This window comes from Halichoerus grypus, chromosome X (genome assembly GCF_964656455.1).
Source record: "Halichoerus grypus chromosome X, mHalGry1.hap1.1, whole genome shotgun sequence".
NCBI lineage: Eukaryota > Metazoa > Chordata > Mammalia > Carnivora > Phocidae > Halichoerus > Halichoerus grypus.
Window position 1 is genome coordinate 38094676 of NC_135727.1, and position 26847 is coordinate 38121522.

The 26847-nt window shown below is 46.0% G+C and overlaps 1 protein-coding gene across 1 annotated transcript; it reads right to left on the reverse strand.

Annotated features, from left to right (window-relative positions):
* Window positions 1–16886: 16886 nt before the first annotated feature.
* RTL9 (retrotransposon Gag like 9) lies at window positions 16887–22562 on the reverse strand. Its single transcript, XM_036087934.2, has 2 exons — window positions 18487–22562; window positions 16887–17951 (listed from the first exon to the last, which is right to left on the reverse strand). The coding sequence occupies exons 1-2, from the start codon at window positions 22489–22491 to the stop codon at window positions 17835–17837; spliced, it is 4122 nt and encodes a 1373-aa protein (XP_035943827.2). The 5' UTR covers window positions 22492–22562; the 3' UTR covers window positions 16887–17834.
* Window positions 22563–26847: the final 4285 nt, after the last annotated feature.

The following is a 26847-nucleotide window of genomic DNA, read 5'->3' on the forward strand; positions in this document are numbered from 1 at the left end:
TCATTATCAGTAATTACTTCAAACAGTTAGAATGGTAAAATTTATGCTATGTATATTCTGCCACAAGGAAAAAAAATTACATCCAGGTGAGGAGGACTAGCTGAGCTGAAGTGGTCAGGACAGGAATTAATAGGAATCAAAGTTTATAAAATAGCACAAGTGATAAATGGAACACAAGATCACATTGGTGCAGGTCTTCCGAGAATTGGGGAGGAATCTGGATTTTTTATTGTAGGCAAATAGGAATCACCTAGACATTCTTAAGCAGGGGAATACCTTGACAAAATCAGTGTTTCATGAAAACTTCTCTGAATGAGTTCTGAATATGGAGATAGTGTAGCAGAGGCCTCGTGAGGAGTGCTATAGTGATGGTCGTTGAAGTCATGAAAGCCAATGAATCCCCGAGTCAGTAAAGACAGAGGAAGAAAGATTAGAATCAAGTTATCTTCTGCTTCTGAAAGAAACCAAGCATGCTCCCACTTCAGGGCCTTTATACTTGCTGTTATTTCAGTCTAAAATTGCCTTCTTCTGCCCCCAAATAGCTACGTGGTTCACTCCACCATTTTAGCTTGGGTGTCTGAACAAACATCACCCTATAAATGAAGACCTCCCTGAGCACCCCACCTAACATATCATTTATCTTGCCTCCATAATTTTCTAGCACCATTATTTTTGTTTAAATGGCCCAGGGAACAGACTGTTCCCAGTGAGTAAGCTCTGAGTCAGGTCAAATAAAGACAAGCCTAGCAAGTGGAGATTTCCAGGAAGGTGTTAGGGAAGCCAAGTAATGATATTTGCAATTTTCTGAAACTAGGGCTTTATGACGGAGCTCAAAACCCACTTCACCTCCTCCAGTGGCTGCCAGGTTACTGGTTCTTAAAACTACCATAGCTGTGAAGCTGCTAGTTTGTAAGGCTCCCACTGAGCTGAGGAGAGGAATTGGGAACAGAGCAAGTTAAAATATCACTAAGCTCATTGTTCTTATTGAGATTTAGCCATTTTTCTTGAATAAATAGTTCTTGGGTAGTTGAATGACTTGGGTCAATTTTCAGAGTTCTGAAAAAGCTCATTTTGACAATGTTTCCTTGAGTTCTTGTTCATTTTATGGAGGAGCAGATTTTTTGAAGTCCTTAGTCTGACCATCCGGAAATAGTTCCTTATAACTCTGTTATAATCCTAAACTGTTTGTTGTTCTAAACAAGGTCTAAGTACCACCAAGCCCAGGATACATATATACTACTCACAGCCACATTAAGAACTGTGTGTGTGCATGCCCGTGCGTGTGCGTGTGTGCACACACACACCCATAGAATTTTCACTGCATTCTATCAACAGCGAAGTAGATTGTGCTAAAAGATGGAGATACTTGAAAATTCAGCTGCCTTTCTCCCCGTGAATACCTCGAGCATCCCGTGCAGGTGGATAGCTACCCAAACCATGGAAACCAGTCCTTGTTAATGCGCCTCGGGGCTTCAAGAAATCATGATTGGTTTAATGAAAACGGACAGTGGACGAAAGAGAACCACGAGCTGCTGCTAGGAAAAGACGTTTAATCTAATAAAATTCCTCTGTTTCTATTTATGTTTATTTTTCATAGCTGCTATGTTTGACATGACTCTGTAGAACATGGTTGCAAGCAATGTAAACATGTAACTACTCTTCCCACTGTAGTATAATTGTGTCCAATGCCTGCTTAATTTAATGCGATTTTTTTTTTTTTTTTGCTCCTGGCTTGAGTAGAATGCTTATTTTAATTCACTTTGGGAAACCCTTTTGGATAGCATTGTGCCTTCAGAGATACTTGGCAAGTAAAAATAAAAATAAAAAAATTACTATAACTATAACTATAACTATAACTATAACTATATATATATATAGCTTTCTTCTAAGATACATAGAGGTAGCTGGTCAGAGGAAAGACCTTCTTTACCAATGTCAATCTAGAGAAAGGAAGATTGGGATGTGAAGACCCTCATGCTCTTCCTGTGTTCCCATAAGCTCCTACCTTGAGGAAGAAAGAAGCCAGCCAGTTAGGAGGGAAATGATATAAATGGGGTGAGAAGCATTCTTTGAGCTCTTATGAAATATTTCCCCTCCTACTGGTTTTGAACTCTTAGCCTCCTGGGTTTTAAGCCTCTATTTGCTCACTTCCAGTGCTGTGGAATGTCATTATCTCCCGAGATAAAATTGTCTCCTTTTGAATGATACTGAACATTAATAAATTCTTGGTTTTTATATTGAGTTGAATCCAGTTTCCATTTAATCCTCCGCCACATACACATACACATGGGCACTTATGCACAGTAGCCCTGATTTACCCTTTAGAGAAATAAAGAAGGTATCTGAGCCTTCTTCCCCTAGCAACAGTTAGGTTCACTCAGATCTTTCTTCTCCAAACAAAACATTCCTCGTCCTCTCACCATACCTTTTAGACCCAGTTTTACTGTATTGCAAGTTCCAGTGTGTTGATGAATATTGAACAACCAGCTCTTTGGAGGAGACAGGATTGGGGAGACTGACTTGTAGCATTTGCCAAGCTCTGTGGCGTAAATACACCCATCATAGTCAATTTTAAGCTACCATTATGTTGGTATTAAATGCAGGGATGCATATAATCACTGCTAATGAACTGGTGCAAGTCACAGCCTGCAGACCCCTAGTCTTGGCGCTTTGTCCCTGCTCAGGTTTTTGGAGTCAATTCTACAGAAAGCATTTGATCTGCCTTGGACCAAACCCTAACCCAGGGAATAGTGGATCATGGCAGCCTTATATACACGTCCTACCTTTATGGACTAAAGCAGGCTTTCTGTATTCTCCATGCTCTCCATGAATGTATAGAAATCTATCAGCCCCCTTGCCAGATCAGAAAATAGTCCATTGGAAAGCTTTGTTGTTAGACCGGCAATGAAATGGCATGTTCTTTCGTAGCCAGAGAGATTTAATATGACTGTCTGGGCTCACATTACCTATATGTCATAGCCAAACTGCCACAGTAAATTCTGGTTGAATCTATAACAGGAATCAGGTTCAGGGTATATATAATTCATTTTTGCTAAAGACATAGTTAATTTCATATACACCCTATTCCTTAGTCCCCATTCTTTAGAAAACAACTCTCAGTTTTACATTACCTAGGCCAAGAACTCCAAGCTCCAGCTTGCTGATGCCAGTAACACAGACATGGGTCACACTTGTCTCTGGTAACTGACGGGTCTATTTGGTCAGGCATGCAATTGACTTGGCTCTCTTCCATGGAAGTCTGGAGAGGTCACCCTTGAAGATGCACTTGGCAGCTTGTGTTCATCTTCCAATGACTTTTAGGTGCCTTACTGAAAATAAAACAAATGGCATTTTACAATTAGATACACATCCAAGCACTCAGAAAAGAATGGATCTACCAAAACAGAGGCTAGGTAAGAACATCTGCCCCTGCTTTACCTTCCATTTCAGCTCCTTGAGAGGATGTGTTAAGCTCTTCTCATCTGGCCTCAGGTCCCAGGGATTCTGGGCATTGATTCTCTTTTGACTTTTTCTTGTCCTGCTGAAAGACAAACTGGTAGAAAGAGGTAAGAAGAGACTGTGCTCAGCCAAGCAAGATTTTCACCGTTAGAATATAGTGATACCAAAAAAATCATTTAGTTGAGCCAGTGGTTCTTAATCTTGTTATACATTGGAATTATCTGGAAAGCTTAAAAAAATGATGCCTAAATATCATTTCCCAAGTTTCTGGTTGGTCTGAAGTGTGACCCGAACATTAGGATCCTAAAAGATCTACAGGTGAATGTATTATGCAATCAAGGTTGAGAATTACTAATTTAGACAATTTCTTATTGTATGTGTTTTCCTGTTGCTGCTGTAACAAATTACCACCAACTTAGTGATTTAAAATAACACAAATCTATGATCTTACAGTTTTGGAAGTCAGAAGTCCAAATTGGTCTCACTGGGCTAAAATCAAGAGATAGGCAGGACTACATTCCTTCTGGGAGCTCCACAGGTAACCTACTTCCTTGCCTTTTCCAGCTTCTAGAGGTTTCCTGTGTTTCTCAATTTTTGGCTCCCCTCTTCCATCTTTCAAAGCCAGCAACATAGGGCCAAGTCCTTTTCATGCTGCATTACTCGGGTTCTCTCTCCTGCCTCCCTCATCCTCTTACAAATACTCTTGTGACTATATTGGCACACCTGGATAATCCATAATAATCTCCTCGTCTCAAGGTCAGCTAATTAACGACCTTAATTCCATCTGCAAAATTTAATTCTCCTTTGCCATATAACCTAACATATTTACAGTTTCCAGTGTGTAGAATGCAGACATCTTTGGGGAGCCATTTATGTGCCTACCAGAATTGGGTCTCTCCTGGATCACCTACAATTCTGCATGGAAGGGGGGAGTGGTTAGACGAAGGAAAAGGAATACATACCAAAAGAAAAAGGCCCATATCAGTTTTGTTCATCTTTAGAGCATTTGAATAGACTCATAGTCACACATCCATGTATAGGTGTTCATTTAAATCTATATGTAGTCAATAAACACTTCAGACAGAGCCTAATATAACTTAGTCACTCAATAAATGTTCAATGAATGAATGAGCAAATAATGTTTCCAAATGTACATTCTCCTCAAGTTTTTCACACTTCCCTGTCCTGAATTATCTGTGCCCCAGTAAGAAAGATCACTACTGCCCTATCAAGCTCAAATCTTCTCTGTGACACAGTTTGAGTAAAGAGAGAAATTTAGAGGATAAAGTGTCCAGAATAGGGGTAGAATCTTCAGTAGCAAGGCCAAGTAAAGGCAACAGATACAGCAAGAATAGTGGCTAATGCCTTTTGGGCCTCATCAGAGGAAACTGCATTCGGGGATATATGATCTCCTCCTGATGTCAGAAGTGAAGATAGTACTGGATGTTCTGTGCTGTCTTGAAAGTGTAATAGATCAATAAGCCAAATTCTATACAACAAAATTTCTGAAAATCAGTAACCTGAAGCAATTATTTCTGTGGATTAAGCCATCCCCATTTGGCTCTACTCAAGAGCTGCAGCTCTAAGCCCTTGCAATTCCATTTTTACCTGGGTCGGTTTTCATCTCACATCGATCTTTCTAGCACAAAGAATTGGACTTCCCCACATGGTTCGTATGGTCATGCTCTTTGGATCATGAGAATGTGGCCACTTTGTTTGGGGTCTACAGACCCTGATACCAATTCAAATGCCAAGGAATGACCTTTGCCCCTGTCAGGGTTCCTAATTATGTGCTCATTTCAGGAGTTGGGGTTGAAGCAATGTCTTCAAAAGCCTACTACAGTGCTAAGGGGGAAAATGGCAGACACCACACGCTTTTTTTGACTGTATTTCTTTGTGCCTACCTGAGAGACAACATCCAGAACTCTCAGAGAAAACTTTGCAGGGATTAGGCACCAAAGTCAGCAAAAACATGGGTTATTCCTTTGTGACAATGATGACTCACTTTGCCATTCTGAGATTCGACTCTATGGCCTCCATAACAGGCTTTTGCTGGGTACCACAGTATCTGCTGGTTGCTGTCACTTCTTCCAGACACAGCTCCTGCTTCTACTGGGACTGACACTTGGAGTCCTCAAGGCACCAAAGCTGCATGGAGTTCTATGGCGAAGTAGAAGAAAGGATTCTTCCATTTTATTCACACTTAATAAAGGGATGTTGAATTAGCGACACAACCAAATGACAGATATCACAGTGTTCCTCCAAGTCAGTCGTCCTTTCCCATACTAGGGCTCTGTAATTGGACCAAGACTGTAGGCCTAGCTCCCTCTCCAGTAGGGATGAATTCTCTCCTAGGAAATTTCTAAGTCCCTCATGCAAGTAGACTTACATGCAAGGATACATCTGAATTCTAGTCATGGGCATAGTTTATACTCAGAATGGGACCTCTTGGTGTAGAAGGTTGGTCTTTGGGCCCCTCCCAAGTATTATATTAGCTAAGAGGTGAACAGTCTTCTCTCTAGAGGGAAAATAAAAGCTTGAGTCAAGGCCACAGTGGGAGTTGATATCTTGACCTTGGTGACACTCGGGTCCCCACCTAGTAAAGCTTACACCTTTGTCTTCAGCCATCGCCAGGAGTTTCTCACAAATTCAAGCATTCTTAGCAAAGATCATGTATTTCAATTATTTCAAGGCAGCCAGGACATTTCCTAATCAGGGATTCTGGAAAGAAGTACTTGAATTGGGGTGAGTAAAATAAAGGAAGGAGATTTACAGCTGACACTTGAACAAGACAGAGTTTGAACTGCGTGGGTCCACTTACATGCTGATTTTTTCCATAAATACAGTACTGTAAATGTGTTTTCTCTTCTTTATGATTTTCTTAATAATATTTTCTTTTCTGTAGCTTACTTTATTGTGAGAATATGGTATATGAATCATATAACATACAAAATACTTGTTAATCAACTGTCTATGTTATTGGTAAGACTTCTGACCAACAATAAGTGATTAGTAGTTAAGTTTTTGAGGAGTCAGAAGTTATATGCAGATTTTTGACTGTTAGGGGTCAACTTGACAGTTGCTCAAGGGTCAACCGCATATCAGAGAACATGGATACACGGAAATGTAAATATTTCTTTTGGCTCCATCCACAGTTGGATTCAGAGTCTCAAAGCACTTCTGAAGAGAGAAGGAATTGGTGGCAGGTCAAAGAACTGGTTTTAGAGTTTCGAACAGCCAATTAATAATTTTTTAATTAACCAGTTATTTGCATTGAGTTATTTGCTTTTAAAATACTTGAATAAATGAAACTACCATTTGTGCCTCCCCACCCGCAACCTGTTTGAGTGTATGTGAAAATGAAAGGCAAATTAATTTCCTACTAGGTAGGACAAATTAGTGGATTCAGAGTGGTAGACTCTAACATGGAAATACCAGGAAAGGATCAGCTGGAAGGCGAGGATGTGAATCAAAAGTGCAAAAGTAAACTGTGAACATCATTATCATCATTTCAGAATTCCTGAGTACTTCTACCTTGCAATGTGTGATTAGAGGTCATGAGATAGATCAGCTGAGTTCTTTTTTTAAGAACATAATTTTCTCATCAAAAGAAGGCATGATAATTTAGAGGACAAATTGTAGATTTAGACAGACTTGGCTTCAAATCCCCTTTCCTACCACTTAATAGCTGTGTGACCTTGCAACATTTCTGAACTTGTGTGATAGAAAAGAATAGTGGTCCACTAATACTTGCATTCTCTCTTCCTGAGAGTACCACTGTTACAGGGAAGGGGCAGCCCAGTCAGGGACTATGGTTTCCTGTCCCCCTTGCATCTAGATGAGGCCGTGTGACTAGTGTTCACCAATGGAATGGAATCTCAGGCTGTGGAGTATAGCCAAGGCACAATATGGAAGGACTCAGGGTTCCCGAAACACCCCGTGGCTGAAAGCTAGCCACTAAGAGCACCCACACTGGTCTATTACATGAGTGAGAAATAAACTTCTATTGCGTTAAGCCTCTGACATTTTCTGGTTCATTTGCTGCTGTGGTTATAGTCTCCTTATACAGATTCGGACCCCCCCACTTCTAAAATGATACTACCTGTGTGTGCCTGCCACCAGATTTATTATCTAAGAGGTCATCAGAGAAAGCTATGCCAGAAGAATGGTGGCAGCAGGAGGATATAGAGGACTTTGGTATGATGTTGAGGGTGAGTAGACAGGCAGGTGTTAGTAGATAGGCAGGGCCAGTAGACAGGCGGGTGTTGACGGTAAAAAATAAATGAGTGAGCTGCTTAGGGGAAAGAGCAGATCAGCAAGCAGACTAACAGGGTGATTTCTGCATCCAAACCTAAGCTCTAACTGTGTCCTTGGACAAATCCTTTCACCTCTCTGCACTTCCATTTTATCATTGTAATTATTATCATTGTTATGAATTTACGTGAAAAAGAAAATGGAGATGCCAAGAAGACAGCATATTCAACAGAAAGAAGACAAGGCTCAGAGCCAAATGGTCCAATCACATCCAGACTCTGTCTCTGGGCAGTTTTTTCATCAAAAGTGGATCATTTAGCAACTCTGTGTCTCAGTTTCCACGTCTCTAAATTGGGAATGGGACCTACCCCACTGCTATAGGGTTGTTAGCAATATTTGAGAGAAACAATTTTGTAAGAAAAAGTTCTTTAAAGCACAGTTATTTTCAAGGTTGAGCCAGCCAGTAGTCAGACTGTTTTTAATGTACGTATAAAAGCAACACTGGAGTTCTTCCACATGCAAGTGAGCATGGTACATCAGAACCATCAGTGCTGAAGACTACCCGCTTAGCCCAGCAATGTTTGCTACTGCAATAAACACTTTCAGAACCTCTCTTGGAAGGATAATAAAGATAGTATCATTGCTTTCTATTTCTCTCTCTCTCTCTCTCTCTTTTGCCAGACTTGGTATTACCCAGTTTGAGCACACATCTCATTAGACGTGACCTTCAGTGATTTCTGACCATTTGCAAAATCAAATCTACTTTCAAAGAAAGAAGAGTTGCTGCTGCTGAAAATATTTATATCCCTGCAGCTATGGCAGTTCTATAGGAGATGTCCATATGAAAGGACTCTCACAATGGTTTTTCCCTGAGTAATACCAATCACCCTGGTAAGTAGGGTTCATACTAGTCCCAATTTAGAGATGTGCACACTGAGTCCCAGAGAAGCTAAGTGACAAGGCCTGTTCACATGTATGATAAGTGGCGGAAACTGGACACAACTGAAACCATCTTGTTTGGAAATAAGTGTGTGTCTTCCCAAATGCCTGGCTTGAGAGAAGAGACAGTCTTTTGGTTGTATATTACACTTGTTTAAAAGTCATTTGCCAGTGACTGCATAGCCCCAGTTGAGGAGACAGTGAGTGAACTAAGAGAATGATACATTGAGGATGGCGAAAAGTAGATGGAGATAGAATCAATAAAACTTGCTACATAATTGGTTATTGGAGCTTGAGGATAAAAAAAAAAGAGAAGGCGTTTAGGATGATCCCAGATTAGAGAATATCTTCTGCTTTATCGATCTAGTAGCCCCCTCCATGCTTCTGGGAATTGTCTCTCTGGCTAACCCAACTTTATGTCCCAGGTGGAGCTGCTGTGCCTTCACGTGATCCACCCCCTTGCGCCACATAAGAATGCCTCTGGTGGACGTTTGGTCCAACTTCATCAACAAGGCCTCTTTCTCTCATTTTTTTGTGCTTTGCTCCAAGAGAACTCAATCACTTCCCGAGTAGCTGTAAGTTGCAATGTGGTAGAGCAGTGCTGTCCAATAGAAATATAATGTGAGCCAAGTATGTAATTTTAAGTGTTCTAATTACCACATTAAGAAAGGAAATGGGTGGAATTAATTTTAATGTGTTTTATTTCACACAATACATGTACTATGTTATCATTTCCACATGCAATTTTTTACAATTAATGAGATACTTCGATTCTTTCTTTTCTCATACTCAGTCTTCAAAATCTAGTGTGTGTTTTATACTTAACAGCCATCGCATCTCAATTCGGACTAGCCACATTTCAAGTGCTCAGTAGCCACATGTGATGGGTGGCTGCCATATTGGACAGAGTCGCTCTAGAGGTTCCAATCACCCACCATGTGGAGAAAGCCAGCCTATAGAGAGAAAAGAAGTAAGTCAGTGTGCAGAGAGATGCAGAGCTAAGAATCAGAGAGAAAAACCAAGAACACTGGTGGCATTCAAGTCCCTGATTCTAGAAGTTCTTGAGGATTAGCTGTACCCTCCCACCCAGGACCAGTCGTAGTCTGGAGGTGTTTTGAGATACCCCAGTTCCCTTTCACTAATATCCTACTTTGCTATTAGAAATACTCTTTTCTTTTTTTTTTTTAAGATTGTATTTATTTATTTGACAGAGAGACAGCGAGAGAGGGAACACAAACAGGGGGAGTGGGAGAGGGGAAAGCAGGCTTCCCACCGAGCAGGGAGCTCAATGTGGGCCTCGATCCCAGGACTCTGGGATCATGACCCGAGCTGAAGGCAGACGCTTAATGACTGAGCCACCCAGATGCCCCTAAAAATACTATTTTCTTTATTGTCATCATGATTAATAATAAATCAAATCCATTTGCATGACTTTACCTTAAGGATGGCAATTTTCTCAACTTGTACACCCAGATCCCTGTTCTTAGCAGACGTTACTAATTAATTGCTCATTTGCCCTGCAATAGCTGAAGGGGACACAGCCAGAAATACATGGTTTGACCAGTTATTGCAGCCACATATATTTTTTGCCTAGATGAGTGACTTGGGCTGCCACCTTGACATGCAGAATCTTAGCCACGGTGAAATGTGGCAAGTAATCAAAAGATTTAATGGGGAATTTCTGGGTGATTCTTTTTTAAAAAACGTTTATTTATTTATTTTAAAGAGGGGGGGCAGAGAGGCAGAAGGAGAGGGAGAAAGAGATTCCCAAGCAGACTCCACTGAGTGCAGAGACCAATGCAGGGCTCGATCTCATGACACTGAGATCATGACCAAAGCTGAAATCAAGAGGCAGATGCTTAACTGACTGAGCCACCCAGGTGCCCCTGGATGATTCTTTATAACAGATCCATTGCTTAAGTATTCTATTTTTTTGGTTGTAATAAATACAAGCCAAGGAAGGAGGAAACTGAAAATAATAAGTGTTCTAATAAGAAATTCTGTCACTGAATCTGTAAATCAAATCTTTAGGAGAGGTTGCAAATGAATTTGAACATTTCCAACATGGTGCTGGTGGGGGCTTCAAGGAGGAAAAGATATTTGTGCAACTGTATCCAACTGGGACCAAAAGCAAACAGGTTTAATTAGAAATTATAATACACTAGCTCTCTTTTGCAATCTGAAATTTGTTAATGGACAATGAAATGTGAAGGGGGCCAGATGCACTCTTCTCTCTGGTTTCTCTACAGATTTTCAGAAATTACCTTCCTTTTGTGAAAAGGCTATTTATGGGTGAGGAAAAGACTACATTTTTGAATTAAAGAATTCCGAGGCGACCACACCTCAGCCAGTGTCATTAGAATAATTATTGATACAATGCTGCCCTCTAGCAATGGCTCACACTGGGCTTCCACCCAGCAGTCCTCTCCCCAGGCCGCTTAGACACCGTCCTACACCCAGAGCCTGTCCAAACAAAAAAGGAATTATCACCTCTAATAAGAATCAAACAATGATAAAGATGAGGCTACTGAGGCCCAGAATGTTTGCCTAAGATCCTAAGATCACACATGCCACTGGCACAGCTGGAATTGGGATGGAGATTTTCATCTTGTTTCATCCCCTCTCTCTCTCTCTCTCTCTCTCTCTCTCTGGGTGATTGGGTTATGGAGAAACTCTGAGTGGTGTCTTAGCCCAATAGAAGACCACAGCAATGAATGATTTGTCTGGGCTATTTTTGGTTTTGGTCCAAGGAGGAAGAATCCACAGGAAAGAGGCCACATGCCTCTGCAAATTTTCTTTTGAGCTAGGGTTTCTGGGCCTCCAGAAAAACCTGAAATATAAGCCCACACTCACCTTTCTTCTGAGGCAATCTCTGTGGCAGAAAGCAGCAATAGAAAGAAAGCTGTTATGGGTCTGGGTGGCGCCATGAGACTTTGCCCTTCTAAACCCTTCCCGTCTAATTCTGAGAAGGTTTGGGGCAAGAGCATAGTTGGAGGTGGGCTGGACAGCAAAGGAGCTGTAGCTTCTTGCAGAATACTCTCCCAAAGTGAAGCTTTCAACAATAATCATGGTAATATGTTGCAAGATTGTTGAGTTTGTATCAAAAAGATATTAGAGGGAAACTCAACATCATTAGCCATCAGGGAAATGCAATTCAAAACCACAATGGGATACTCACTAGGATGGCTATAATCCAAAAGAGATAGTAACAAGTGTTGGCGAGGACGTGGAGAACTTGCATCCTTCATGTACCACTGATGGGGATACAAAATGGTGCAATCACTTCAAAAAAACAGTTTGGCAGTTTCTCAAATGGTTAAACATAGAATTATCATATGCTCCAGCAATTTCACTCCGTTACGTTTGCATGAGAAATGTTTACACAAAAACTTGTAGAAGAATGTTCATAGCAACAGTATCCATAATAGCCAAAAAGTGGAAACAACCAAAATCTCCACCAAATGATGAAGGGATAAATAAAACATAGTATATATGTACAATGGAATATTATTCAACTGGAAAAAGGAATGAACTACTGTTACATGCTATGACATGATTGAACCTTGAAAACATTATATTAAGCAAAAGAAGCCAGCCACAGAAGGCCACATGTAATATGATTCCATTTAGCCGAGATGTCCAGAAGAGGTAAATCTTTAGAGACAGAAAGTAGGTTAGTGGTTTCCAGGTGCTGGGGGAAGAGGGCCACGGGAGTGAATGTGTAATTGGTACAGAGTTTCTTTTTGGGGTTATGCGAATGTTCTAAAATTAGATTGTAGTGATGGTTACACAACTATGTGAATATGCTAAAAACAAAAAAACAAACAAAAAAACCCACCTTGCATTATACACTTTAAATGGGTGAAGTATGGGTGCCTGAGTCTCGGTTGGGCAACCGACTCTTGATTTCGGCTCAGGTCATGATCTCAGGGTTGTGAGATAGAGCCCCACGTCGGGCTCTGTGCTGCGCATGGAGCCTGCTTAGGATTCTCTCTCTCCCTCTACCTCTGCCCCTCTCCACCCCCACCCCCTGCTCACACTCTTTCTTTCTCTCTCAAAAATTAAAATTAAAATTAAAAATACATGGGTGAAGTATATGGTATATCTCAGTAAATGTCTGACCAAAAAATTGTCAAATTTTTTAAAAAGATATTAGAGGGTATCGTGGGAAACTCACAGCCAGATTGTTCAATACCCGATTATACACCAGTGCTTAGACCAGTGAAATTTTCAGCAAAGGTTGTCAAGGGACGGGAGCTTTTTTCTTTTTTAAATCTTGCCAGCTTCCCCAAGCCTAGCCTGGCTCTAAGAGCAGCACCTTTTGTGGGAATGGTGAATTGACTCAGTCTTTGTTGGAAAATGTCTACATTTCATACTGACTCTTGAGTTGTAGGTGAGCAGTGTTGGAGGATCAGATGTTCCCGGTTTTGCTCCTGAAGGACTGCGTGAGCTTTCCATTGTCAGGTAGGTTGTATCTCTTCCTACTCTATCACTTCTGCCCTGGAGGGCTCAAGAGTTTATTGGTCTGCCATTAAAATCCCTCTTTGGTTTTTTGCCCCTGGGGATTTCCCTTTCTTTTTTTGAGGCTCAGCTGTGAGTTCCCCACCCTGCACCACCCCCCCCCCCACAGATTTTAACCGGCATGTCTTTGCATTGGTAATGGGAGAAGCTACTCCAGATTATCTCTATCAAGTTGTTTAAACTGGAAGTGCCTGGTGCCTTTTTAATGTGAGCATTCACCCCAGTGTTGGAACTAGGATAACCTTCCAAGGGGAGGGTGGTGTTGGAAGGCAGGGGCCTGGAGTATCCAAATGATTGATCATCTCTTTCTTCCTTACCCCTCCCCTGTTTCCTGAAAAAGAGGGGAAAAGAGCTGTTAAGAAAGAGGAGCCAGCTCTTGGTGCAGCCTCAAAAATCCCTTCCACTTTTGGAGGCCTATACCCTTCTACAGATGCCCGGGCCCAGGATGAATTTTTTTTTCTCAATGGGAAGATGCCCAGGGGAGAATCATAGCTTCCTTCCCAGCCCAGAGCTCAGAACAGAGGCTGCTCCACCCTGAGGCTGCAGCTAGCCCCTGGGCAGAATCTCCTGAGCCCTGGGGCACCACACAATTCCTCCTTTTTCCTTGAATATTGAAGACTTTCCCCAGATACCCCGAGGAGGATTCACATCTGGACCTAAATGAAAAGGGAAAGCAGGGCCATTTTTGTTCAGGCCTCAGACTTTATGAGCTTCGAATGTTGGCTGCTGTTGGGTGGCAGATTTGTTCTGGGGCACAGGGTAAATCTTCCCAGTGGCCACCTGGCTCGGAATAACAAAGCCATGTATATACATAGTGGATTAGGGGCTCTGGAGCCTGACCGCACATGTTCAAATCCCATCTCTGCTACTTTTTCGCTCTGGAGCCTTGGGCCAGGTACTTAACCTCTCTGTGCCAGAGATTCTCAGTCTGTAAAATAGGGTTAATGAGAGCACCCACATCTCACAGTTGTTTTGAAGAGGACATGGGACAATGCAGGTAAAGAAGTTAGTCCAGAGCTTGGGCCCCTGGTCAATACTCAACAGATACTCATATTAAAAGGTGGCTTTTGCCAGTCTTCAGTCAAGAATTTTCTTTTAGATCTTCCTCCACAGTTTAAATAGAACCCCTGAAGAGATCGGATGCTGAAGATGTCCCAACCAGCCCTACCCTCCACTTCCCAACCTCCTCAGGGCCGAGCTTTAGCTTTACAGGTAACGACTTCTTACATTTGTATGTCCTGCATTTGATTTTTACAAACCCCTTCCGGGCTTTTATTCCATGATGCTGTGAGGTTAGTGGGATGGTGATGATTATTCCCATTTGAGAAACCAAGGTCCTGAGAGGTAGAGTGGCCCGCAGTACCTATTGTCCTATAAAGCCTCCATTAGATCACAAGGGGATCAAGCCGCCTGCCTCCCCCGCCCTGCATGTGTTCAAGATGCACAGAGCTTTTGGACGAGGTGAGAAGGAAGGAAGCACGTGACCCATAAGGGGAACAACAACAACAAAAATCCCTCTATAGCTTGGAGAGCTGGGGCAAGGGGAGAGGTGGTGTGTGGCCGGGGAGAGGTTGTCACAGGAAGCAGCTGAAGCCACCCTTCTCCCATGCGCCTCACTGGGATACAGGGTAAAAGCAATGCTTCGGTGTCCAGGTGACAAAGGGGCAGAGCGTGGCACAGAAGGGGGAGGAGAATTACCACCACCACCTCCCATGGCCCATCCCCCACCCCTGTGACCCATCAGTGACTTCGGCCAAAGCTGCCTGAAGGGAGGGCAGCCCCATTCCATGCCCCACCCCAGCAGGGGCCTCTGGGTTCCCACAGCCAGAGGCACCCACCAGCAGCTGGGGCGGAGAGGCCATCCTCATGTGGCAACGTGGGCAGCTGAATGCCATGAGGCAGGGTGGGAACCGGAGAGCTCAGAACACGAGAACCCGCCAGGGTCTTCCACAGATCCCTGGAGGAAACCTTCAAGGGCTTGAAGTCGTGTAACACACAAGTGGGGAGAGGGGCCAGTGCCATCTGAGTTTTTACTGCTTATGGGACCTTATTTTTACCCACAGGCCAGCGAGGCCCAGGGAAACTTGAACACTATTTTACAACAGACAAAACTGTCTCAAGTACTTGGGCATATGATAGCCCAGCTCTATGTAGAGGCTGAGTGGCTCTTGAAACATTTCTAAATATAACCTTTGGGGTGGGTAGAGGAGCAAGCAGGCATTGAGCTCCGGCAGGATCTGATTGGGCTTCTTTTGTTCCATTTACCTTTAGTGACATTTGCTTAAAGAAGAGCAGAGGCAAAAGCAAAGGGAAGAAACATGGGGAAGAAAATAAAGAAAAGAATCAGGGGATTAATAGGTACAAACTTCCAGTTAGAAAATAAACAAGTCACAGGGATGCAAAGTACGGCCTAGGGACTATAGTCAGTAATATCATAATAATGTCGTATGGTGAGTCCACTCACAGTGATGAGCTCTGAGTAATGTACACAATTGTTGAATCATCATGTCGTATACCTAAAACTAATCGAACGCTGAACGTCAACTCTACTTCAATGATAACATGTTCTTTAAAAAAGAATTGCTATTGTTCTCCATGCTCATGGCTATAAGACAATCAGTTTGGGGTCGCCTAGGTGGCTCAGTCGGTTCAGCGGATGTTTTTTGATTTCAGCTCAAGTCATGATCCTCAGGGTCGTGAGATCGAGCCGTGCATCAGGCTCCACACTGGGAGTGGAGCCTGCTTGAGATTCTCTCTCTCCTTCTCCCTCTGCCCCTCCGCTCCTTATCTCTCTGTCTCTTAAAAAAAAAAAGTTTCAATTTTAAGACATTTTCTTTCCCATAGACATTTTCCAGACACCAGTTGTGATTCCGTACATCCATTTCTGTTTCAGTCGAGAGTGAGCTTGACCGTGCTTTGCTGAGCTAAGAGCTGTGAGCCTCTCCCCCGCCTTGAATTTGGGTTTCCCAACTTCTTGTCCCCTCTTTTCCCCCCCGGAGGCAACAGCACTGGTGATTGATACATCTACAGGCAGCTTGCAGAGCCAGATGCTTATGTATATTACCATGGGGCCGCTAATTTGTCTGCCAATCTTTGTTTTTTCTGAGAATCATTTTCCTCTTCCTAGAAGCAGACCCAGTGTTTAGGGTAATGGAATAGCAGATGTGAGTCCTCAGAGAGCATTTGGTGCCTGTCCTCTCTTTCCATCCCCACTGCGCCAGCCCTCGACTGAGTCACTGGCAAGTCGGTCACCTGTACAATTACAACAGGGGGCTCAGAACTGCTCTCTGACACCTGCCCCTCTCCTGCCTCCAAACTGTTGCCAAGTTAACTTTCTACAATATGTTTCTCACCATGCCGCTCCTACTGTTTGTAAAAGATCTTTGAGTAACCCAATTATGTGGACTATTATTAAATAAATAAATTGGCCCTGTGAGTATCAGATGCCCCATTATCCCAATTTCTTGTCTTCATAGCCTTTACCAAGATTTCAGTCTATCTTACTTATGTCTTTTCTTGCTCATTGCCCTTTCCACTGGAATGGAGTTTTCATTCTGTTGGGATTTTTAATCTGTCAGTCCCTAAAACAGTGGCTGACACATGTTAGATAATCAATATTGATTGAATGAAGGACTCCGTAAATCAAATTCTGTCAGCCACGGTTTATTCTTTTTTTTTCCATAAATGAACTTTATTGACTTTTATGATTACAAATGTAATACATGCTTACCGCAGAGAATCTGGAAAGTACAGAGAAGTAGAAAGAGGAAAATAAGAACACCCACAATCCCACCACCTGAAGGCAAACACTGCTCATAGAATGTTCTAACTATCTATGCCTGTTTAAAGACCAAGACCTTTATCAAGAGTGCCAGTCATGAAGCACAATAGCCAAGGGGAGCGGGGGCACTTAATTACTCAGGGAGCCACCAAGAGATCAGAACTAGCAATTTGACACCAAAGAACAAAACAAGGGCCATAGACAAAAGATCAAGAAGTCAGAAGTTGACAACACAAGAACAAGTTGGGTTATGATGAGAGTGTAGTGAGATGGTGCTTGTCAGCCCAGTACCGGTCACGTAATACGTAATCAATAAATGTTACCACTACTATAATTACTATTGTGGGTCAAAACGAATGGTTCAGGTTGGAGACTATAAACAGGGCAAGGGCCCTGGAGACCCATTTTAGGTACTATGAGTTGGGGCATATGAAAAGGGTGGTTTTGGAGTGGGCATCACTCTCCTTATAGGATCCCCTGCTGGGTGAAATGGGACCAGGGCTTCCTCACATTTGCCTGATGACATGTGGCAAGACGCTCTAAGGTGTTTTTGAGGTAGGACATGGTTTCTCCTGCTTAGACTTTTCCCTGGACCAGGAAATAGGACTGGTCTCAACGGCAATAGGAGTTCAGAACCTCATACACCAAACACTCTTGAAGTCCACACTTCTGATTGTCAGGGCCGGTCATAGGCACGTGGGGTAAAAAAGAAGGTCAAGTCAGCCAACTGGGAGTTACGAGGGGGTGGGGGAATTGTGCCTGGGGAGGCTGAAGGGGGAAGGCCACAAGGTTTATGATGTAATTGAATGGAATGGGTCCAGGAACCAGTCCTCAAGTTAGCAGCGGAGTCAGACATCACAGGAGAAGATTCCAGAAAGCATTACTTGTTGGTGGGGGCCTTGTGATGGCCTGTGCTCTGGCGAAGGTGGTCATGCAGACCCTCTTGAGGGTCTCCATGCTCTTTCAGGTAGTAACAGCGTTTGGGAACATGCTGGTGCTGGGAGTGAGAAAAACAAACAAACAAAAAAAACCAGCAGAGGTAAGAGCCACACTTACTATGATAAGGGGGTTCTGCCTGGATGACGTCAGTAACTTAGCAGTTTGAGAAACTTGGCTAATGTACCGCATGTGCATAATGTGTGACCGACGACTAGGCTGGCCAAATTCCCTAGTGACCTGGGTCCACAACAGAGGTGCCTGTAGGTAGGACTCGGCCCCCCAAAGATGACATCTCCCCTAGGATAATTGGAGAGTTGGGCCCCAGCTGGTTCCCTCATAATCAGAAGACTTAGACCTTTAGCCATCTCAGACCGCCCCTCCGCCCCAGGAACTTGGGCCGGGGCATTGCTTCAAAGTGGTTAATATGCCCCCAATAACTGCACAGCCAGGCCACTGATGAAACTCCAGGTTGGGGGTTAGGGGCTAGAAGCTCAATGCCTCCCTCTCGCTTCTTCCTTATTCTACTCAAAGAAGCAGGGTGCATTCCCCATCACTGCCCACCACTCCCCTTGAGTGTATTTCCCCATCATTACCTCCTCGGTCTGCTGATAAGAGTTCAGTTCATTCTCCATGGCCTCCTCATTATTCCGCTTACAGGCTGACAGCAGAACCTGGCCGGAGCTGCCCGGGGAATCCTTTTCTTCAGCCAGCTGGCACTCAGTGTAGAGAGACCTGTCTATCAACTCCTTTAGGCTGCCGGCCACCTTCAGGAAGATCCGGCCCATTTTGGTGGTAACAGCTTCCGAGAGTCCTTCCAGAAACCTGGTCCGAAGAATGGCATCGGACCAAGACAAATGTCGGGCCAGCAGCAGGAAGTCAGTGGCGTACTGCCTGACTGACTTCTGGCCCTGCTTGGGATGGCAAAGAACAGCACTGAGGATGTCTATCTCGGACAGGGAGTCATATAAGCCCTGTGATCTGCTCAGGAAAGATTTGTTTTCATCTGAGAGGGGGTTGCCTACCTCCATCTGCAAGATGGACCACCTCTCTGCTGCCCCCAGATGAAGGGACACCAGAAACGCCATTTTCTCTGAGTCGTTCAAAAAGACCTTCATTTGCTTCTCTTCATCGACCTCCATCTCCTCCTCCACAGAGCATGCACCCCGGGCTGCTTCCTGCTCTTCTAAGAGGTAACAGAGTGCTGGGGTCAGCATGCCAAAGGATGGGACTTCCTGGGGTGGTGGTGGCTTCATTGTGTCAGTGGTTGTGGCAGTCATGCGCGGTGTGGACTTTGATCCAGATGCTGTGACACTGATGTGAGAGGCAGATGTTTCTCCAGAGTCTGTGGCTTTGATTTCCAGAGTGGACATCATTCCGGAGGCTGTGGCTGCCATCTGTGGGGTGGACATGGCTCCCGGAAATGGGCCCCTCACTGGTGGCATGGACATCCCTCCAGGGGCTGTGGCTCTCAGAAGGGGCATGGACATCATTCCAGAAGCTGAGGCTCTCATTGGCGGCACAGACATCCCTCCGGAAGTTGCGTATGTTGTTTGTGGCAAGGACATAGATCCAGAACTTGTGACTCTTGTTTGCAGTGTGAACACTGTCCCAGAGGCCGTGCTTTTCATTAGCGGCACAGACATGTCTCCAGAAGCCATGGCTGACATCAATGGCATGGGCATTGTTCCAGGGGCTGTGGCTCTCGTTAATGGCTTGGATATCCCTCCAGAGGCCGTGGCTGCCATTTGTGCAGGGGACATCTTTCCAGAGGCTAGACCTCTCGATATCTCTGCGGATACAGCTTCAGAGGCCGAAGGTCTCCTTAGTGGTGTGGACATGATTCCAGAGACTGGGGCTCTTACTAGTGGTGGGGACATTACTCCAGAGGCTGGAGCTCGCATCGATAATGTGCACATCTCTCCGGAAGCTGCGGGCATCATTTGTGGTGCGGATGTCACTCCAGAGGCTGGGGTTCTCATCAGGGGCAGGGACACCCCTCCAGAGGCCATGGCTGTCATTTGAGGCATGGGCATCCCTTCAGAGGCTGTGGATCTCATTAGTGGTGTGGACATGGCTCCAGGGACTGGAGCCCTCATTTGTGCCATAGGCATCATTCCAGGGGCTGGAGCTGTCATTTGTGGACTAGACATGGCCCCATAAGCTGGGACTCTCAGAGATGTGGCGATCTCTCCAGAAACCGGGGGTCTCATTAGTGGTGGGGACATCTCTGCAGAGGATGAAGCTCTGGTGAGCAGTGCAGACATCTTTCCAGAGTCTGGGGCTCTCATTAGTGGTGTGGACAGCACCCCAGGGGCTGGGGCTCTCATTTTTGGTGTGGGCATCATTTCAGAGGCTGGGGTTTGCATCTGCCGTGGGGACAACCCTCCAGAGGTCATGGATCTCATGAACGACATGGACATCACTCCAGAGTCTTGGGTGCTCATTGGCTGACTGGGCATCTTTCCAGAGGCTGTGGCTCTCATTAACGCTGTGGGCATTGCTCCAGGGCCTGGGGCTCCCATTAGAGGCATGGACATAGTTCCAGAAGCTGCAGCTGTCATTTGTGGTGTGGCCATGTCTCCAGAGGCCGGGGCTCTCATTAGTGGTATGGACATCCCCGCAGAGGCGGTGTCTGTCATCTGCCGCATGGACATAGCTCCAGAAGCTGTGTCTCTCATTAGCATCGTGGAGATGTCTCCAGAAGCTGTGGTTGCCATTTGCTGCATGAACATTGCTTCTGAGGCTTTGGATGTCGTTAGTGGCTTGGACACTGTTCCCGAGGCCATAGCTCTCATTTGTGGCAAGGACATCACTCCTGAGGCTGTGTCTCTCATTAACAGTGGAGACATGGCTCCAGAGGCTTTGGCTGTCATCAGCGGGGTGGACATTGCTCCGGAGGCTGAGGCCCTCATTTGCGGCACAGCTGCCACTCCTGAGGCTGTGGCTCTTCTCTGTGGCACAGACATCGCTCCAGAGACAGGGGCTCTCATCTGCAGTGTGGACACGGGCCCAGAGGCTGGGGCTGACGGTGGTAGCATGGACACTGTTTCAGAGGCTGGGGCTCTCCTTAGCGATGCGGACATCATCACAGAGGCTGGCGGTCTCATTCGTGATGTGGACATTGCCCCGCTCGGTGTGGCTTTCATGAAGCCTGTAGACACCGCTCCAGAAGTTCTGGCCATGGTTAACTGCGTGGACATCACCCTAGAGGCCACAGTTGACATTTGCTCAGTGGACATGGCTCCGGAGGTTGTGGCCGTCATCAGTGGGGTGGACATCGCTGCGGAGTCTGGGACTGTCTTTAGCAGTGTTGGCATATTGCCAGAGGCTAGAGCTCTCATTCGTGGTGTGGACATCACTCCGGGGTCTGAGGCTCTCGCCGGCCCTGCAGACATCCCCCCAGCAGCTGCTGCTCTCATTGGTGGAGTAGACATGATTTGAGGGTCTAGATTTTGTGTTAACTGCGGGGGCATCCCTCCAGAGTCCTGGGCTGACATCAGCTGGGTGGGCATCACTCCAGAAGTTAGGGCCGTCATTAGCAGTGGGGACACGGCTTCAGGGTCCGGAGCTGCCTTGGGCAATGTGGACACATCCCCAGCATCTGGGACCGCCAGGAGTGGTGCGGACACTGCTCCGGAACCTGGCGCTGACATGAGCCGTGAAGGCACTACTCCAGGATCCGGGCCGGACATTAGCTGGGTGGAGATTTCGCCAGAGTCTTGGGTGCTCGTTGGCTGGGTTGACGTTGTTTCTGAAGTGAGGGCTGACATTATCAGTGAGGATATGGCTTCGGAGTCTGTGCCTGACATCAGCAGCGAAGATATCTCTCCAGAGGCCAGAGCGGTCATTAGGACTTTGGACATTGCTTCGGTGTCTTCGTCGGTAATTTGCAATGGTGACATTGCTTCAGAGCCTGGAGCTGGCATTGGCTGCTGCGTGGACATCACTCCAGGGTTTATATCTGGCATCAGGAGTGGAGATATCTCTCCAGGATCTGAGGCCAGCATCAGTGGTGTGGACATCACTCCAGACGCTGGAGTGCTCATTATAGGTGCGGACATCGCTCCAGAGGATGAGGCTGGCATTGCCAAGGGCGATATCTCTGCGGAATGTGGGGTGGCCATTAGTGCTGTGGACATTGTTCCAAAGTCGGGAATTGTCATCAGTCCCGGGGACATTAATCCATAGTCTGAAGTGGACAGCAACGGGGACAATGTTCCAGAATCTGAGGCTGGCATGAGCAAGGGGGACAGCGCTTCCGCATCTGAAGCTGGCATGAGCAATGGGGACAGGGCCCCAGATTCCGAGGCTGGCATCAGCGGTGGGGACAGTGCTCCAGTGTTTGGTGCTCCCATTAGAGGTGCAGAAGACATGGTGTCAAAGGCTGTGGATGTCATCAACTGTGCAGACATCCCTCCAGGGTCTGATGCTGACGTCGAGACTGTAGGCTGTACGTGGGACTGTAAGATTTGGACATCTGCTCTGGTCTCTATTATTGGTGCAGAGAAGGTCGACCCCCTGTTTTGGGGGTCGACATTTTCCTCCCTCAGCATACTATTGAATCGGAGTGAGTGTAAAGGTATCGACATATCGGCCATGGCCACAGATAGTGCGGAGAGAGTCCCTAACGTGATGAGATCAAGGTGTCGTGCTGAAGCCCAAACGGCAAGAAAATCTGTAAACAGGAAACAAGTTTAGTAGTCAAAAGTCAGTATCAAAAAGATTGGGAAAGAGACCAATGATTCGCGATGGAGACCTTTTCCACGCGTTGCCAGCTACGTGGCACCAGAGATGGGCCTATCAGGTTAAAGGAGCTGTGCGACAACGAAGGAACTGAAAGCTAGAGCAAAGATCCCTTGCAGCCCTATTCTCTTCAAACCAGCCCGCTCAGTCCCACAGCACAGCACCACCTCTCCATTGCTAAAAGCTCTAAATGCCGGCGAGCTCAGCAGCCGGGAGCCTCGGCCGTCCCCGAGCAAATGAAGCGGCAGCGCCACCTTGTGGCAAACTGTGAGAGGTGCAGGCTCCCTCTCCCACCAGAGCGCTCACAAGGCAGCCAAGGCGCTGGCGGACCTGCAGGAGAAAGCCCTTTGCCCCGGGCTGATCATTAGTTCCCAGGGCTCATTGAGTCCTGCCCAGGGGTTTAGTCCCCATTTTGCTACTCCGATGGCCCTGAAGGTCTCTTCCAGGAAAAGCAAGGCATTTATCTGATCCGTGGACTGAAAATCCTGTTTATTATCACAGCATTCCGTGAACCGAAAATCCTGTATATCATCATTTTTATTACTGACAAACACAGCAACCACTACTACTACCATGCGCTGCTCACTTAGTGTGTTCCGGGCACTATACTTAGGCAACTGCACACAACTCCAAACTGTCTATTACAAGGTACGGGGATTTGCAAGCATTATCCCATTTGAATGTTATACCCTGTGTGATAACATTATTATTCCCATTCTGCCAGTTTTCTCAGAGTAGCCAGGGCTGGGGCTAAATAGGGTCACCGCGATGGTAAGAACTGTTTGTTCTTTACTATCACCCCCTCCTCGGTGTTGCCTAGCCTTTGGCATCCCTAACGCTGCATTAAGTTACCGTTCCAACATCACTTGAATACCTATAGGCGTACAGATTTCACGTACAAATTTCCAGTTTCTCCGATGACATGTGGGTGGGCAATCCCAGAGCTTCACCTCCTGGCCCACCCCCATAAGCAGCCCCAGAAGGGGCTTCTTGGCACATAGCTTGGAAACCAAGACGCACATTACACAATGTTGACGCACCGCCGCAGCCTGCCCATGCCAAAAACGGAACACTTGCTCATTTGGGACAATGTCACAAAAGTCATCAATCTCGTGGCATCGTGCCTCCATAATAATAACGACAATACTAGCAACAGAAATGCCAACAGTGAACATTTCCTGAGCATGCGCTGACCAGCAAGCACCCCACTAGGCACTTTACATGCATCATCTCCTTTGGTCCCCACAACAACGCTAAGAGATTTCGGCACTCCATCTTCATCTTACAAACGAGGTAACTAAGGCCCAGAGAAGCTTAATAACTTGCCTGCAGTCACACAGAGCCCCCTACTATGCCATAATGTCCTATCTCACGGTGCTATAATGATCTGCCTTGTCTGCCTTTTCTCCCTCTTAGTCACATCACCAACACCTCCCCACCCCCTGCCAATCTCCAGCCTGGACAGCCCCGGAAAGGGGTGTAGGAAAAGAAATACTAGCCTCCTGCTGGCACCTTGGTTACCCTAATAATTGGTGCAGTGGGAAAGATGAGTCGAAAGAGCATTCATAGATGTCCACTTCCCATCTTCAGAAAAATCCCTGAACACGCCCCAGTTCCCCACCAGGCAAAACCCGGAAAGATCTTACCTTGCCAGTTAGGGAGAAGAGAGTTATGTCCTCTGCGCCCCTGGCTCTTTTAGTCTGGCCAATTTACTTATGCCCCATGCCCAGCCAGTTCATTAAAGTAAGACCCAGTACCAGCAGCTGTTCTCTGCAATCTCCCTTAGCTATCCCCTGCCACGCCCCCCTCCTGCCCGCCAGCCAGCCAGCCTGCCTGCCCGCCCACCCGCCCCACTGCTCCTGACTTGCTAGTGCTTGCTCCGTCTCTCTGGTCCCAGATTCCTGCCTCTATATAGGCTCTGACATTTGCCTCTGGCCGCCTTTCATTTGACAGCCCTCCAGAAGCTCCGCTTTAGCACTTGGCCTATGCAACTCCACCCCTCTTCCCCCTCACCCCCAATAGTTGCACCAGCCCCCTCTGCCCGCCTCTGGCCGTCCCAGAGAAAAGAGGAGATTCACGCAATTCCAGAGATGAGACAGAACTGAGACATACCCTCTGCGGCTGAGCAGACCCAGGATTCCGGGGGGCCAGGCTGTGATGTGGAAGTGCGGGCAGGGGGTAGCGGTAAGGGGAACCGGGGCCGGAGGCTGAGTGCAACGATCAGGAGAGTTCCAAGGGTTTCAGGTGCTGGGAAACCAGGGTTTGAGACGATGGACCGTGGGTGCTATTAATAGAGGCCTGCCATGGTAATAATAAAAAGCCAATTTGCCCCCGTGTCAGATACACGGAGGGAAATCTGGCAACCCGTGTCCCCGCCACGGGGCTAGAATTTGCCAGCGAGGCTCTAGGGTGTGCAGGCAGCCAGCATGAAAAGCACGCCAGTCCCGAGCCTACCAGGTGAGGGTTTGCTCACAGAAGCAGGGCTCCAGCTTGCTTTCCACACCTGGGGCACAAGGTCAGAGTCGAACTAGCAGAAAGGTTTACCAGAGCCCTCGAACTTTCCGAATCACGATCCTTTTAACCACCAGACTCAGGGCAGAATTGGTCCCTGAGCCCCGGGGAAGGCAAAGCCTTCAGGTGAAGTTCAAGTAGCCCAGGTAGATAGGGACACAGAATCTGAGGGTTGCGGGGGAGGCATGCAGATCATCTGTAAATCTTCCCATGCTCGCAATCAGCCACGAACACTACCTGGACCCTCGGGCTGAGCACACCTATGAAGTAGGCACTGATACTTAGAGAAGTTGCGACCGAGTCGCAGAGCTAGTCAACGTCAAAGCTCAGATTGCGGCCCGGGTCAATGTGGATCCCCGAATCATTTCCTCTCTTTGGAATCAGACGAGTGGCTGGAAACGCTCCAAGCGCTCAACTCACTGACACTTTCCTCCTCCCACCCTCACCAGTGGCTGACTCACGGTGATAATAATCATAATAGTAATAGTAATAATAATACCACCAACTGACTTTGAGCTCTTCCCACATGCCAAGAACTGCACTGAGGGCTTTACAAACATTCTCTCATTTGACCCCGTGAGCTCGGTCCTATTAATCCCCACTTTACGAATAAGAAAACTGAGCCCCGGTGAGGTGAACTGCCATGACCACAAGCACACAGATCCGTTGGACCCCAGAGCTCCCCCCTCCCCCCTAAATCAAAAGAGACTCACAGGAAAGCCAACAACAACAGCAACAACTGTGATTTCTATTATACCTAATCAGGGAAGCTGGCGTTCACCGTGCTGACACTGTGCAAGCACTTTATGTACGTGATCTCGTGTGTTACAACTCTACGAGGTAGGTATGATTATCACCTTCATTTCCAGATGAGGACCCAGAGGCACAGAGAGGTCAACTAGCCTTCCCAGGTTCACACAGCTAGAAAGCATGGTTGTTTAGGATCATAAAAATTTGGCAATGACCTCAAATGCCGGTGTTAGAACACAATTCATTGGATGGTTAAACAAATCATGGTGGATCTGTAGCAGCCGTTGAAACTGATAAGCTGATTTTTATAAAATAACTACCTATATTTTTGCATCGAAAAAATACACTCTGGAAGGACACAGAGCAAAATGTTAGCAGTGACCATACCTGAGTAGTGGAATTAAAGGGGATTTTGACTTGTCTTTTTCTTACCTGTATTTTCTCGTTTGTCTCTAATGGACCCATATTACTGGTATTCGAGGGGGAAAAAAGCGATTTTTCTTTTGCAAAAAGGTGTGCTCCCCTGGGGTTCTATGTCTAGCCCTCTCTCCTGCTCTCCCTGCAAGCTCTCTCCAGGGATCCCCAATGTCTCCCCGACCCAAGCAACCTTTCTCTCCCCACACACTTAAGGCTTGCACTACTTGGCTCCTCGGTCAGTAGTGACCTCTGAAAAATATCCCCAATGGCTTGCGTTTATTTTGTATTTTGTTCTGCTCTGTTTTGTTTTGAAAAGCAATTTCTCATTTTTCTAACTTTTATTTATGCCTGATAATTACATAAATAATCTAGGAATAAAAATGTGAAATCCTACATGCAGATAAAGCGAGTCCCGAGCCTACCCCGCCCCCCATCCCCTCAAGTCCCATTCCTCTGTCTGTTCACAGTTGGGTGTGTCTCCTCCCAAACTTTTTCTAGCTGCAATGGCATTCAGAGTTCATATCATGCAATTG

Coding starts and splice junctions, on each gene's coding strand:
- RTL9 (XM_036087934.2), bottom strand. CDS start 22,491: ATGGCCGATATGTCGATACCTTTACACTCACTCCGATTCAATAGTATG. Junction 17,952..18,486: donor CTTATCAGCAGACCGAGGAG/GTAATGATGGGG, acceptor TCTCACTCCCAG/CACCAGCATGTTCCCAAACG.